This window comes from Haliotis rufescens, unplaced genomic scaffold (assembly GCF_023055435.1).
Source record: "Haliotis rufescens isolate VD_foot unplaced genomic scaffold, xgHalRufe1.0.p SCAF_1, whole genome shotgun sequence".
NCBI lineage: Eukaryota > Metazoa > Mollusca > Gastropoda > Lepetellida > Haliotidae > Haliotis > Haliotis rufescens.
In genome coordinates, this window is record NW_025963779.1 from 82,000,290 (window position 1) to 82,016,235 (window position 15,946).

Sequence of the window (15,946 nt, forward strand, 5' to 3'; positions counted from 1 at the left end):
AAGGTGACTACATTACATTATGTTTTCAGTGCTTTCTCAGCGTACTTGGTAGAGTAAATCGGTAAATCATAAATAAAACTAGTCTGGCTTGAAGAATCATTCAAATTTCAGCTATGCTGATGCTAAGTACAGGAAAATAGTTCTCTCATATAAATAATTAATAATTAATAAAATAAAATACAAGTACATTTTGAATGTGACATGTTTCACCAGCTAAATACCATGACAGGAGTAATGTTATATATATACTCTCTCTTCAACAGACAAATAAATCAAATCATTTATATCTCTTCAAAGATCAATCTTTTCGTCAAATCATAACAGCAATTGGACAAAAGCATAAATATTGAACTATTGTGGTCTAATTCTACAAAATACAATCTTAAATCAATACGGTGAAACCTTTTTAACTTGGTTGGTCTGTTGGGGCTGTCTGATACATATCCATGTAACCAGGGCTTCCAGTATCACGCACGTCATGGAGCATTTTTGCTTCTGAATATGAAAAAAACACCTTCATCTTCAGAGTGAGGTGATGATGAACAGTCAAATGGACCCATATTGCACAGAAAAGGTGTTGCTGTATTTTTCAAGGTCAGCAACTATCTCTCTATTTGAAGTTCTACCATACAACTCATTAATTACTGTATTGAACATCTGTACCAAACAGTTATCTATAACTATCATGTATTTCACTCATACATGTTCATTTAACTTGAAAAATTCTGTTCCATGAATATCATATCAAATCTCAAAGCAGAATTGTAGGCCAAAACAAGACGCTAAACCTTTAAAACAGCCGACCTTATGAAGAATGGATACTTCAGCACATGAGACAAAACAACAATGTTTCTTGGACCAGTGAAACATATTACCTATCCCAATAAGTAACCATTAAAGGATTCAGTGAAGTTCTTCATCAAATAATATATCAGGTTGCCAAAGTTCGAGTTAATAAGGTTTCACTGTATTTGCTGTGAATGAACCATGTCATGAAAATTGGTCGGAAAGAACAGCACAGCCTTCGAAATTCATGCTAATCCACTATCCCGAGACTACTTAACTGCGCTGAGGACGTAAAGCCCAATGATGGTAGTCCTCATTGACTAGTAGCATTTGAGGGCTATGATTCTGAACCAGTCCTCAATTATTCAATTTCGGTACAAATTGGAACTGAATATAACTGACATAAAATGTAAACTAACATTTTTGTCTCGTTCAAGCAAGACTAGCTACAAACTGAGGACTGGTGAAACAGAGTTTCCACAAGACCTCTGGAATAGTCTTTAAACAATGAATTTCTAAGGCTCCTAGCATATGAATACTGTTTCTCCATCACAAATACTCAACTGATCGCAGTGCGAACAGCATCAAACTTCACTATGTTGCCAGGAAATATGGAGAAACAAATCTATATTAGAAAAAATTACTCAACAACTGATGCCATTTGTAGTCATTTTCAACAAATTGTAACATAAATATTGACCATATATTATAAATCTATGTTCATCGTTGCAGACATGACTGTTATCATGATGATAACAAATACATCCATGTACTGTCTTAGACAGCTCTTGGTCTGACTATCAAACTACGTGTATATGTACAAAATTTGGCATATAAAGTTCTCCAACCCCCTCAAAATCAGAACACACCAGATGTGCACATCTTGTGCACAATTCGACACATCTTGTCTTCAATGTTCCAATTCCAAGGGGGATACAGTACACAAAACAGTCTTTATGAAAGCTTTGCAAGGCATTCCTGAAGAACAGCTGTATCATCAACTTGGATTGTGTCATGAATTAATAAGTCAACTCCCATGGTCCTCATTAGTGAGATAAGTCTCACAAAACAATCATGAAAAAGAACATACAAATGAAATGACCTCGGTCATAACCTGTTTGTTTGTACACCGATGCAAGCATAGATTAATCATAATAATGTTGTTTTATCATCATCTTACACACTACCAAACACGTCTACCGTGGCCCACCTTCACAAAGTGATCTTAGCGCCAAGACAACGGTAATCCTAGGTTACATAGGGAATTATGATAGTCACAGCACACACATCATTTCGTGGAACGAGGTCCTGACCAATAGTGGTCATGTTATTTGCAACAGACTTGCATAGGTCTGATTCTGTTCTTATAATTCAGAGCTGCCTATTTTGGTCACTAAGTCATGGGACAATAGGATGGATCAACTTGACATGTTGTGGAGTCACACCCAGGAATTCTGCACTGCAGTGGAACACACAGTTCATGAAGCTGCCTGGGCCATGTGCACAAAATGATCTTAGCTCAGGACTAGTGTGCCTCTTTAAGTCAGACAATTAATAATTCTCATTTTAAAGATTTTCTAAGCCAAACAGTCTCTGTAATATTCAGAACATTATTTTTGAAATGACTTGTCGAATATGTTTGTTTCATTTCGTCTGAAGGAGAAAGCTCTTGCTTTAGGCATGAACATGATTAGGACTCTTACATCTAGGGGGTTGAAAGAATCAAATCCTATAACCAGAATCTGAACCTGTTCTACAGAAAAATAGGGTAACTGATCAAGAAATACCATCAGTCTGACGTTGTTACAGAACACTTATGACATATAGAACTCATGATGTACAGATCCAAGTGTGTTGGGTAGACATTACTCGTAAGTAGCTTGTAAGTCAATGATACAGTATACAAATCAGCTGTAGTGCTATGACGGCTTGGTGAAATGAGTCCCTGATTGTTGACCTTCAGTGATGAACATCACTGACAAACAATGATATGCTGGCCACTCTAAGAGAGCCTTCAGAAAACATCACCTCTAACATGTGGAGAAGTATAGTCTATAACATGAGGCGCAAGAAAAATGGATTCGGGTTCAGATTACCCGAGAAAATCATCTAGTCGGTCAATAAACAGAAGTCATAATCTTGCACACTTTTTGCACAAAATGAATACACACCGACATTTGCAATGTATCATGTATGAAGAAAACATAATTCCTGTACCTACTGATTGTTAAAACAGATCGTGTAGTTTGGGTAACAGACAAAACAATTATTTGTTATAAACGGCTGTATTTCCTTGATTAAATGCCTAGCATTTATTTCTTTCAGACACTTTACACCCTGCATCTAATCCCCAAAAAATAATAATGGGGGGAAGGAGGGAGAGAGGATATTGTGCATAAAAACCTACCTGGCTTTTCATTGAAGCCTGGTGTCTACTCAAGATTCCAGAGTTTATTTATTTGAGGCCCATGAGGCTCCTAATCAAGGAAATATGGTATATATTTTTAATTCATAATGAAAATCTTACTGGTATGGTTTTCTTTTTCTAAATACATGTATGCAAAAATCTTGTGCTCAATTTCGACTAGATTTCATCTAAAAATTACACATGCATATCCAATCTTCAGGATAACTGGTTTCCAACAAATGTTGCCATGGTTACGTCTGACTCCCTTGTAATCTGAACCACAAACATCTTTCTCCAGCCTCATGCAGATTGTGGTATTCACTCAATATCTGAAGATAGCATCCGCATCAGCTAAATTGTGGTTGGTCAGTTTTGAACCGACATTATAACCGAATATCTCAAAGAAGAAAGAAATCATTCTAGCTAAGCTAGATAAACAAGAGTAATAAAAGGACAGAAGAAATTACATCAACATTACATATATGGAACAGCAGACACTAACACAACCAAACAAAGATAATAAATTAAGTAGTACACATAACAAACATTGTTTCTAAATATTCTAAGTATTCATAAGTCAAAAAAGACTAACTTTGCCAAATCCATGTCAGATTTTCTAACATGTCAATGTTTTCCTAAGTAGGTATCTAGCAGTCTGTCAATGAAGTGAGTGGCTGACAGTACGGTTTGAGGACAAATTTGGAAAAGAATCAAATGGCTATTTATAAATGCTACCTGTTATGGTTGTGTCACTCAAAACAGTTCAGTGTTACTTCAGAGTCAGACTACAAAGTTTTGAAGCTGTTTTCAACACATTGCAGTGAGTATTACCTCCCTTTAGTGTCCTAATGTGTCATTCTGTTTGAGGACAAATTCGGAAAAGAACCAAATGGCTAGTCATAAATGCTACCTGTTATGGTTGTGTCACGTGTGAATCAACAACTCAAAACAGTTCAGTTTTACTTCAGACTACAAAGGGTTGAAGTTGTTTTCAGCACATTGCAGTGAGTATTACCTCCCTTTAGTGTCTTAATGTGTCATTCTGAAATGTCCACATTAATCTTTAGAAGCTAATCTTAGGGGGCAACAATCACAAACAGATCTAAATGTACATTTTTCAGTTACCATGGTTTATGTTTCTACCCAACTAGAACTAATGAAAAGTAAAACCTAGTTTCCGAGTGAAGCAACTAGTCTTATGCTTGTGGCTTTCAACTACTTCTAGCAGCCCTCTGAAAGATCACCACCCACAAGCTAGCAGGCTGTTAGAAATTCCTACAGTGTGACCGTGATATAATCTCTATGAAGATGAAACTGCTGCCAAGGTATCAAAGGTAATAAACGGACACCATCACATGCCGTGATGTTTCTATGTAAATCTTGCATGGTCGTGATAGTTATGTATGAAGAATAATGGGATAGCTGGGACAAGGTTAGCCTTCACGCTTGTTCTAACTCAACACGATATGCTCATAAAAATTGTTACAAAAACTATAAACCTACATTCCTCATTATCACAAATTTGTGTAATTCTGCAGTATCACAATCGTACCTCAAGCTGACTTAAGGCTAAGGGACCGACTATTTGATATTCAGGGAGTGGAGGTGGGATAGATTGCAAGCCACAAAAAATACATTGTTGCAAAGGGTTTTTTTATAAATAAATATTTAGGCTCATAGTTTGAAAAAAATATCTGGTTTTGAGGATGTAGCTGAAAAATTTCTAGTCTCCATACAAAATCCAGGGGCACCCTCCCCCCCGTAGCTGAAAAATATCTAGTCTCCATACAAAATCCAGGGGCACCCTCCCCCCGTAGCTGAAAAATATCTAGTCTCCATACAAAATCCAGGGGCACCCTCTCCCCCTGTAGCTGAAAAATATCTAGTCTCCATACAAAATCCAGGGGCACCCTCCCCCCATGGAATATCAAATGATCGGTCCCCAAGGGGGCATTCAGCCATCATCATATCATCCTCCAACCAGCATTGGACAGTTAACCCATGAGAAACAGTATGTATGCACTTACACTTTAACACCTTTTTTAACATTTCACGAGCTAATATTTTAGTCAAATATACTACTCAAAAGAAGTTGAAGAACACCAGATTCTTACATTCATGGTATGACAGATGAACTATAGTTATATGAAAGCATCAGGTGTTCCTTATCTTCTTTTGAGTAGTATATATCTGCAACAAGGTACCCCTTAGCGATTATAATGCACTTTCTTCACATAGCATTCCAAATAATTCACGCTGCTTTCAGAAATATTCCAGTTTGGCAGGGCTGGATAACCCCAAGTGTTGTTAGATAACCCCGAGTGTAGCTGGATAACCCCAAGTGATCCTGGATAACCCCAAGTGTTGCTGGATAACTCCAAGTGTTGCTGGATAATCCCAAGTGTTGCTGGATAATCCCAAGTGTTGCCGGATAATCCCAAGTGTTGCTGGATAATCCCAAGTGTTGCTGGATAACCCCAAGTGTTGCTGGATAACCCCAAGTGATCCTCGATAACCCCAAGTGATCCTCGATAACCCCAAGTGTTGCTGGATAACCAGAAGTGTTGCTGGATAAGCCCAAGTGTTGCTGGGTAAGACCAAGTGTTGCTGGATAACCTCAAGTGTTGCTGGATAACCCCAAGTGTTGCTGGATCACCCCAAGTGTTGCTGGATAACCCCAAGTGATCCTGGATAACCTCAAGTGATCTGGATAACCCCAAGTGATCCTGGATAACCTCAAGTGTTGCTGGATAACCCCAAGTGTTGCTGGATAACCCCAAGTGTTGCTGGATAAGACCAAGTGTTGCTGGATAACCCCAAGTGTTGCTGGATAACCCCAAGTGATCCTGGATAACCTCAAGTGTTGCTGGATAACCCCAAGTGTTGCTGGATAAGACCAAGTGTTGCTGGATAAGACCAAGTGTTGCTGGATAACCCCAAGTGTTGCTGGATAACCCCAAGTGTTGCAGGATAACTCCAAGTGTTGCTGGATAACCTCAAGTGTTGCAGGATAACCCCAAGTGTTGCTGGATAACCCCAAGTGTTGCTGGATAACTCCAAGTGTTGCTGGATAACCCCATGTGTTGCTGGATAACCTCAAGTGTTGCAGGATAAACCCAAGTGTTGCTGGATAACCCCAAGTGTTGCTGGATAACCCCAAGTGCTGAACAAACATCCCTAGTTTAGGAAAAGCAGCGTGACAATATTAAACCATCATGAAACACAAGGATTCTTCCAGGAACACAAAGAATGTTTCAGGCGATACACTGAGTTAACAAGGATCAAGTTGGAACTGTATAACACATTTCTGATGACTTGTCAAATGGCATAAATGCCTGAGGTTGGCTTGGTCTATATATGACAATTGCACAAATAGGAATACTCTCACTGGGTAAAATATCAAGGCTAAAAAAAAACCTGTTTGGTTCTCAGGCAATGGTTATGAAATACTGAAGGAATCATGTTTCCACAGCTAATGGAAGAACATGATGTATACAAACCCCAGAAGTATTGAACTTTCTACAGTACAAACAATACAGCCACACGTCTCTATAGCTCACCAGACTTATGAACAAATAAGTAAGTGACACTTGAACCTTTTTTCGAACACAGATGTATGGGGAAATAGAGGCAAACTGAAGCAAAAGACTCAACGAAATAGAAAAAAAATAAAGAAAATTTTGCAACACCGTTTACTACACAGCAAGAGTGCACATAGTAATGCCATGAACAAACTTGGAACTTGTAATGGTCATTATTATTCACACAAAGTGTAGCTTTTTGTGAAACTGGATATGAGGATCCTGCATGCCAAGTTTCATCTTCTTTAGTCAAGCAGTACCAGAGGAGAAGAAAAGTAAGAGCATGGTAAAAGTGCAAAGGTCTTTCAACAGTGTCAGTGTTACTCTGGGTCACATAAGAATCTGTCACAAGCTGTCCCTAGCTCTGGCCTTAATGTTGCTTGAACATCAATAATTCAAACGCACCTTTGGTTTTCATGGCAAACATATGCAAAAAAAACTTTTGGGGGCCATTGCTCCAAAATTTATGCAGATAACTTGATGAAAAATGTTGGCAGGCTAGTGTGTGGGGAAGTCTAAGAAAGAGTTTTCCAATTTTGTACCTACTAAAATTTCTATTCCTAATGACAGCATTTTCACTTTGGTGACACCAAATATTATGCTGACAAGGTCGATTCTAAGTCAAAAGTCATAATGAAACAATGATAATAAAAATAGATGGAACACATCTTAGACCCCACAACTAACTGCACCTGTGCCAAATGTCAACATAGTCTGCAAAAAAGATGGCTGATTAATGGCCATTTATAGGTTTCTAAATATGGATGCCATGATGGCCATGTTCAAAATTGGATCAAAATTCTGTGCATTTTTTAGAAACACCATAGCTAAGATAATTCAAACAAAGTTTGAAATTCACAGGCCTAGGAGTATCGGAGATGTCGAAAATGCCAAAGGTTTACGACGGACTGTAGAACAACCGGACAACGTGCCACGACATGAGCTCACTTGACTGTCAGTCAGGTGAGCTAAAAATGGCGTTTCTGATGGAAAGCCTGAGAACAAGACTGATTTTTTCTTAGCCTAACAGTTGTTGAAAGTGGTCACTCGTCCCCACCTTGCAATCTCTCATACCCATCCTGGATACACAGTGCATTACAATCTTCACCAGTAATGTGACTTGCTCAATGATAGAAACAAATGACTCTGACCTGACAGAGGTCAATGTCCTGTACTGCTTCTGGATATTCACAGCATTAAAAACTGTCACTTCAGGGATGGAAACTTACCAAGAACGTCTACTAGCCCAAATAGTGACAACATATAGCATTACCCCCACAAAACTTCTGACATTCTACTAGCCCTTAGGAAAAAAATGGTTCAGGCAAGTGGTAATTTCTATCCTGCTCTGGACCAATAGTCTGCACCAAGATGTTTATGGTGCCCTGAAGACTAGTAGAAAGTACCCAACTGTGGAAGGTTTCCCCTTTGATATCATCATAAGCACAAGTGACCAAGGCTAGCTTCTATTGCAGCATATTGACCTTTGTTTGACTGAGATGCTCTGGCTAAGGGACTGTGTGACCGAGGTTAGTTCCAATTGCAGGGCAGTTTACAAAATTAAGCATGAAAGTCAAGGACTCCGTGTCATAACCCCAATGTTAAATACTTGAGATTGATGCAGTCCCTAGGTTCACTTACTTTAGGAGCAAACCTCAAAGTGCCCAGGACCTCCCTTAATTTCAAACAATGCAATGTATTGACCTTTGTTTGACATGCAACCTGACTGAGATGCCCTGTGGAGGTGAGGACTGTGTGACCCGATTCAACTACTGCCATTTTGACACTCATCAAACTAGACTTTCACTGCAATCAAAACACTTCATCATGCATCCAAACACAAACAGCTCAGATCCATAAAATATAGGAATATATGAAAATCCTGAATTTCAAGCTGGTAGATTCTCAATTGAGACTATGCACATACAAAAATACCTATCTTAGAAACATCTATCAATAATGTTTTTCTATCATTGTTTCAAAATATGATACTATTCAAATATTAAGAAAATGTTTCTGTAGCTTCTAATATTAATGGGGAATCTACTTCTAACATGTATATATCTTCAATAATACAAAAAGGAAGATTGTAAATGTAACCTAATTTGATCATATAAACAAATCAATAAAATTATCTTTTTTTATGTTGTTGATATAAATATAACAATCCTGTAAAGATGTTGAAAGTATGTTGTATCAATGTCTTCAAACCACTGGACCCTGCATCTTCCAACTAGCCTCTGCCGCTCCCAATGCATTGCACTTCATGAAAATGTTAACCGTACATTAACACAGACAAGGATACACACTGAATGTTCAATACAAAGCCCATCCACTCTTGTGTCGACGACATGAACAGACTGTCTTCAGAACATCTTCAAATTCACTGCTCATGCACTCCTGCCACCCTTCAGACAGACGATGATCATTGACAGTCTCTAGTTCCGGAGCTCCACCCAGCAACACATCGTACAGACACGGCAGATTCACATTCTCCGCCATCACAAGAGGGCCATTCCATGGATGACGAGCTACGCGGAAGTTCTTCAGCTTGGGCATTTTCAATTTTTGGACATAAAATCCCCGACTTTGTGATATGTCAAGATACTTGACTGATTTTGATGCTAGGGTGTATGTAAGAAGACCCTGTCCACTCGGCGTCCACACTTCCAGCATCAATCGAGACAGCTTCGGTAAATTCTCCAGCAGGCGTGATAACAACTTTTGATTGAGGTTCTGAAAGACAAAGTATTTCTCTAGCACCAAACTGTGTAAAGTTTTCAAGCGACTTAGATACTCCACAGAATTCTCAGACCAATCAAAGGGCAGAATCAAAGTCTGCAAGTTGGGAGCCATGTGTGTGAAATCATTGAAGAAATTAACAAACAAGCGCTGCCTGTGACGATGGTTCTGTATGACTTCATCACTCTGTGACCATCTGGCCGACTCTAGCCAAAAGGGCAGAGCTGGTGTCTCCTTCCAGTTGATGTCAGCATAATGGAGATCAGTGCACTGTGAACTGTGGAGAACATTCTCAATCAACTGAAGGTATTTCACCTTGGCATCGGCAATGTCTAATTTGAACTCGAAACTGTGAAGGATGGGTCGCATGCGAAGTAAATATTCTGCAAATAGAAACACTCTGTTCTTATAACACTTGTAGCACTGGTTAGTTGCCTCATGACTAGCAGATACCAAGCATCCGAGAGGAAGGGCTGAGAACAAAACATGATTCCACAGTCGCGGCGTCTTCATCAATACACTCCATGACCGACATATGACAGACACTCTGGCTTTCTCAATGTTGGAAAGAAACGAAAAGACCTTTAGCTTGCAGTAATCTGGGAGCGTCTGGAATGGAAATATCTTGCTCTGCCCATCACCCTGAGTAAGTTTGAGGTCTTTGTCCTGGTGCATCTGCTCCTTCTGTAGTGGGGATGAAGAGCCTGAGAAAAGGGGAAAACTTGTTGCATGGTAGCGATCCCCAGTCGGGTGGTCCCCTCCACCTGAGGTAGCCTTGGAGACAGCTGGAGCAGATTGAGGTCGTTTTCGACTTGTTTTCCTGCGGGATTTCCTAGAAGTGGCCGGCCCTTTGCCCACTCCATTTTTGTCGGAATCCATTCCACACACCTATCAACCTGAAAAAAAAAAAACATTATAAAAAGGGTACTGTTGATACATGCATTCTAGTATATAATATGTAGGATATAGAAACACATTATGGTACTTATCTCTATATCACAAAATGTCATTTCTAAAATAATAAATTTATAACATATTTTCACTCATTGAAGCAATGTCATAATGCTTTTAAGGCATAAAAGGTAAGGAAACAAATTCGAAAGTTTAATGTCAGACAAAAATCTTAATTACTTAAGTTTAGAGGTGGCGCAAGTTTTCCATCTGATAAAATAAATGCAAAACTCTCCTTCTTTTTGCTCAATGCGAATGTATCACTGTTAGGGCGAGTTGAGAGAAAACCATGTTATCTCGGCCTGAGGTGAGGTGAGTTGGGTTTAACGCCACTTTTAACAGTACATGTGTATTCCAGTTATATAGGCGTGTCAGCTTAATGTGGGAGGAAAGCCTGAAGTGATGCATGTCTCAGACGGTTACCACTTTGGTGAAACCCACGAGCACGGGTATGGTGCTGACAAACCTAGAAACATAATCGGGACGAATCGTAACTCGGCCTGAAAGCTCTGGTAACACTAGTAAGCTAACCGTTATCCAATAGGATTTGCCAGGCATATGTTGTTAAGATTTGTCATCAAATACATACCCCACAAAGTAGGATTTTGTCATCGCCAGGACATGTTTGTCATTCATAACAGTTTATTTGTGAGTATAACAAGGAATTCAACATTTTTAGAATTAAGGTTTAGGGTGGAGTGGGAGTTAAGGAATTAGAGTCATTGTCTTACATGGAACTTTTGAACTGGTCCCTAATGGTCATATTGTTTCCCTGTCTTTTGAAGTGTGGATGACAAACTAAAAAAAATAATTCTTTTTTCAATCAAATCAACAATATATGTTAGTGTGATACCCAAAGTGATATAAAAAGCAATTTGTATTACTTGTGAGATGTAGATAATCATGTGGCATCCATTAGACATCTGATAGTAGACATGCAGTCACAGCTGCCAGCTTTCCCCGACAATTAGTATTTTGTTACACTGCATTCATAGCAGATGACGTACGGCAAAATAAGTATCCTCTTTTTACAGGTGTCTTTGAAAATGTAGTCCTTGTGACCCCTTAGGTAGATTGGCATATTATTTGAATGATCTAAGAAAGAATAAGTGAGTTGGTTTTAACGCTGCTTTAAACAGTATTCCAGTTTCTTCTTTGACAGGCATTTAGAAGTTGGAGTGCTAAGTAAGGATAAGAATTTATGGATGAACAACTTCTTTATTATAATTAAGAGCAACGTTTCGGTGTAGGTTCTATCACTTGCTTCATAATCGCTCTTAATTGTAATAAAGAAGTTGTTCATCCATAAATTCTTATCCTTACTTATTATTCAAGTTATACAGTGTCAGCTTAATGGTGGAAGAAAGCCCGAGGTAATGCATATCTTTCAGGCTCACCAGTTTGCTGAAAGCCACAAGCAAGTGTGTGGTGCTGGGTCTGCTGACAAACCTAACACATAATCAGGGCCAAGTGGGATTTAAACCCATGACCACAGTCTCATGGCGGGCCAAACGGATACAACTCTTTACAGTGAAATTGCTGTGCCTCAGAAGACTTGGCCACCCGTGCCCCCCAAGGAAGAAGAAAAAAATATTTCACTTGCAAATTCATAACAAATAAGACAATTTCAGGGCAGTTGGCAGCTCTAGGTCGTCAATGCCTAGTTCACTGATAAGGTTTCCTCCATTCACAGAATTAGCACCATCACCACTGATTCACGAAACTTTGGACCAACAAACCATTCATAAACAACACTTAAAACTGGTCAGCTGCAAGCAAGTATGAACGTCACAAGTATTTGTGCACTTAACATGCAGTGTCAAAAACATGTCAAACATCCTACAAAGTTCCTCACAAATCAGTGATACATACCTCCCTGAAAGTCCCCTGTTTAGAGATTTGCTGAAAATCTTGATTACTGCAGGCATTTGGTCCTATAAGAAGTATCTGAAATAAAGAAGAAAAAATTTCTTCACCACATCTGGGTCCCTGTAAACAATTTTGATGTTGACTTGTCATTACACTGTGCTACAGCCTGTCCCATAGCTCTTTTTCTTCCTAATAGATCCCCGCTCCAAATCTGCATCCCACTTTATATGCTTCACATGACAAATGCACATGACAAATGCACACAACAAATGCAACATTATTCATAACCTAAGACACTTACCTTCAAAATGAGTTTTTTGTTTAATGCTGCACTTAGCAGTATTCCAGCTATATGACAGCGGTATGTAAATAATCGAGTCTGGACCAGACGATCCAGTGATTGACATCATGAGCATCGGTCCACGCAATTGGGATACGATGACATGCATCAATCAAGTCAGAGAGTCTGACCACCCGATCCTGTTAGTCGCCTGTTACTACAAGCATAGTCACTTTTTACGGCAAGCAAGGGTTGCTGAAGACCTATTCTAACCTGCATCTTCACGGGTATTCAAATATGAGTACTTATATTTTAGATTATGCAACAAAATGTTTACTTATTGAGTTGAAAACCAGACCAGTACAGATATTTTATCTGTACCCTCTTGATGGTTCCAACCCATTAAGTACATAAAAGGTTACATGATTGAAAATATAAGTACACCTATTTTAGATATAAAATGAATCAATTTATATTCTAGATATAAAATGAATCTATATATATTTTAGTCACTATGGAACAGCTCATAGCTCTATGTAGGAGCACAGAAATATGGTTACTGCAGCTAACATACTTCATGAGATTCCTATGCATGGGCAATGGGAGCCCTCAACATGGAAGTGTTGGCTTAGAGCAGTGGGGAGGAATGGGTAGATGTTGTTCTTATGCAGATAATTCACCTACTATAATGACTGACAGCCTGTAACTTAATATTTATACACCAAATAAGCCACTGGATATTAGCATGGGCAGTGTCTTAAACTCAGCAGAGTAAACTGAAAGCCTTAAAGGCGAGCACATTGAAAAATATGTAGGCCAAGTGAAAAACCTGTAGGCCCCACCATTTTAGCTGAAGCAGGGAGACATACTCTTGCAATATAAATTGCAGGTCATAAGGGCCTACTGAAATATTAAACAGCCAAAGAACAAATCTGTCGGCCTGAGCATGGGTTAGGATCATGGGAATGATGACATACATTGTACATGTACGATCAACAAAATAATTTGGGGATGATTATCAGCCATGTGCATACTTACGATCTTCCAACTTCGTATAACAGAGTTAGCGCTATATTGAAAGGTGCAATAGCCAGGGAACATTGTAGTAAGATGTTCATTCCGTATCGTGGTGTATCGATAAATAGACCCACGTGTATCATGTTTCCTATCGTTGGTCAAGTAATACGATGCATCGGAATATTTCACCCTTACCAAATTGTGATAAAATTAGGACAACCTGTGAAAGCCCTCTGGAGAACCTTTTACATATAAACTGACTCAGGCAAGCGGGATATTTTGCATCTTGGTCACTGTCACATTCACCTGATCCCAATTTCATTAAAATCAGATCTTAGTTCTCGCTACTGCTAAACAAAGATCTGAGACAACCCCATTACGGGTCATGTCAGACCGACCTTGCACAAACTTTGACAGACCAAAGGAATGACTGACAAGAAGTTGACATTAGCCAATCAGAAGGCAGCTTTCTCATGCTTTATGGCACTAATTTTAAAATGGCGACTATGTCTCGAAACATGTTTTGACAAATTCTCGATTAAAACTTTGAAACCTGAACAAAAGAACATTCTGGAATGGCTAATAGATGTATTGATCTAATCATTAAGCCCATAACTATCGTTCGGAATAACCTGTGTTAAAGTTTTCGAGGTTGCATGATTAGAAATCACATTTAGACTGTCACTCTCATGATCTGGTAAGCAATGCTCTGATTGGTCAGATGAAAGGTCATTCTGACGTGACCCCTAATGGGATGTCCTCAGATCTTCATGTAGCGAGAACTAAGATCTGATTTTAATAAGATTGATCGACCTGATCCTCATCTAAGTTGGCTCAAATTACAAGAGACATGCATATTGCTTTATTGTTTGATAGGCATTACTTAGAAGTTGACGGATGACAAAGTAGACATTATTTATGGATAGCAACTTCTTCAATACTGTAAAAAGTGATGTTTCAGTATAGATCCTTATACAGTTGTCAAGTAAGACTGTCTTGCTTGACAACGGTATAAGGATCTATATTGAAACTTACAGTATTAAAGAAGTTGTTATCCATGAATTGTGTCTACTTTGTCAAGCATATATCTGCAAAAAATTTACGTGTTGAGCAATGATCATTCACTCAAATTATGACAGGGTTTACAGGGTTAGAAACTAACAGTTTTCGTCCACTAGTCCTTACAATGATAACATATAGCAAAACCCTTAAAAAGGGCAAATTTCTACTAGTCCTTATGATACCTTTACCATTTGTCAGTTAGGCAAGGACTATAAGACTAGTGCCAATTTCTAACGCTGGTTTAAGCTCTGCATAATTGTCAGTCCTAGCAATTTTGATTCAAGTCAAATCCACTTTGTTTATCTGGAAAGTGGAAGCCCCAAAAATATTTGTTTCAGACTTACAGCTAATGATTCCCTGCTTGCATAAAGACTATGTGTCAGTTTCAAGCATGAATTATCTCTGCTGACATCGAGCCTCAAACAGTGAAGAATAGTCCCCCTTTATGAGGATGGGATACTATGAACCCATCTACCACGGACTCGAAATGGGGATGCAGCAGTAAGGATCAAAATATCACAATGACACGATGAGTTACTTCACAATTCTAAAGCTTTTCACTGACATTTATGCAAGTTATGTCTACTTGCTAATGAAGGAAGGAAACAAACACAGGATGTTCCTTGTTTAACAACAAATTGTTAGTTTGCTCAAATGTGCACAACAATAAAAGCATTAGTTCTACTCATTTGTGAATGTCATATCAAAGTCAACAGAAATTCTTCAAGTTGAGAGTAGCTGAAAAACTGAAAGATCCTAACTGTTACAGAGCAAAGAATAACTAAATATTGGTTTAAAGGAGAGGATCTTAAAATGAGTACAACTCAAGTTAAAAATAAATCTTAGAATGTTTTTGTAAATGTCATCTCTTTCGCGCTGTATATTTTAACAGTAACTAGTTCTATTACTATAGTTTTGATACATCAACAAAATCGCAGATGTGAAAGGTACATTTTCAAAACCAAAGAAATTACATGCCTTGATAATACGAACTGTCACTGTCCAAATATTTTCGATTTGACACTGACAAAGACCTGCAAGTGTCACATGTCTACGCGCATTGACAGCTGCTCAAGTACGTTGAATCATTCCTAATTATTGCTCAAAAGAATAACAAATGACTAATCTTACCTTTGGCAATTTCTATTACAAGGAACTAACACGAAAATGTAGTATTTTTTGGATTAATAGGTGCACACCTATGCACCTGCCGCTTTCACTGACTGCAGAGTTCCGGTACCCATATGCTCA

At 38.6% G+C, this 15,946-nt stretch overlaps 1 protein-coding gene across 1 annotated transcript; it reads right to left on the bottom strand.

Annotated features, from left to right (window-relative positions):
* Positions 1–462: 462 nt before the first annotated feature.
* LOC124136892 lies at positions 463–15,944 on the bottom strand. The gene is made up of 3 exons (XM_046502923.2): positions 15,827–15,944; positions 12,340–12,414; positions 463–10,412 (listed from the first exon to the last, which is right to left on the bottom strand). The coding sequence occupies exon 3, from the start codon at positions 10,393–10,395 to the stop codon at positions 9,091–9,093; it is 1,305 nt and encodes a 434-aa protein (XP_046358879.1). The 5' UTR covers positions 10,396–10,412; positions 12,340–12,414; positions 15,827–15,944; the 3' UTR covers positions 463–9,090.
* Between the last annotated feature and the right edge of the window lie 2 nt (positions 15,945–15,946).

Excerpts from the sequence above, each read along its gene's own strand:
- LOC124136892 (XM_046502923.2), bottom strand. The coding sequence starts at position 10,395 with ATGGATTCCGACAAAAATGGAGTGGGCAAAGGGCCGGCCACTTCTAGG.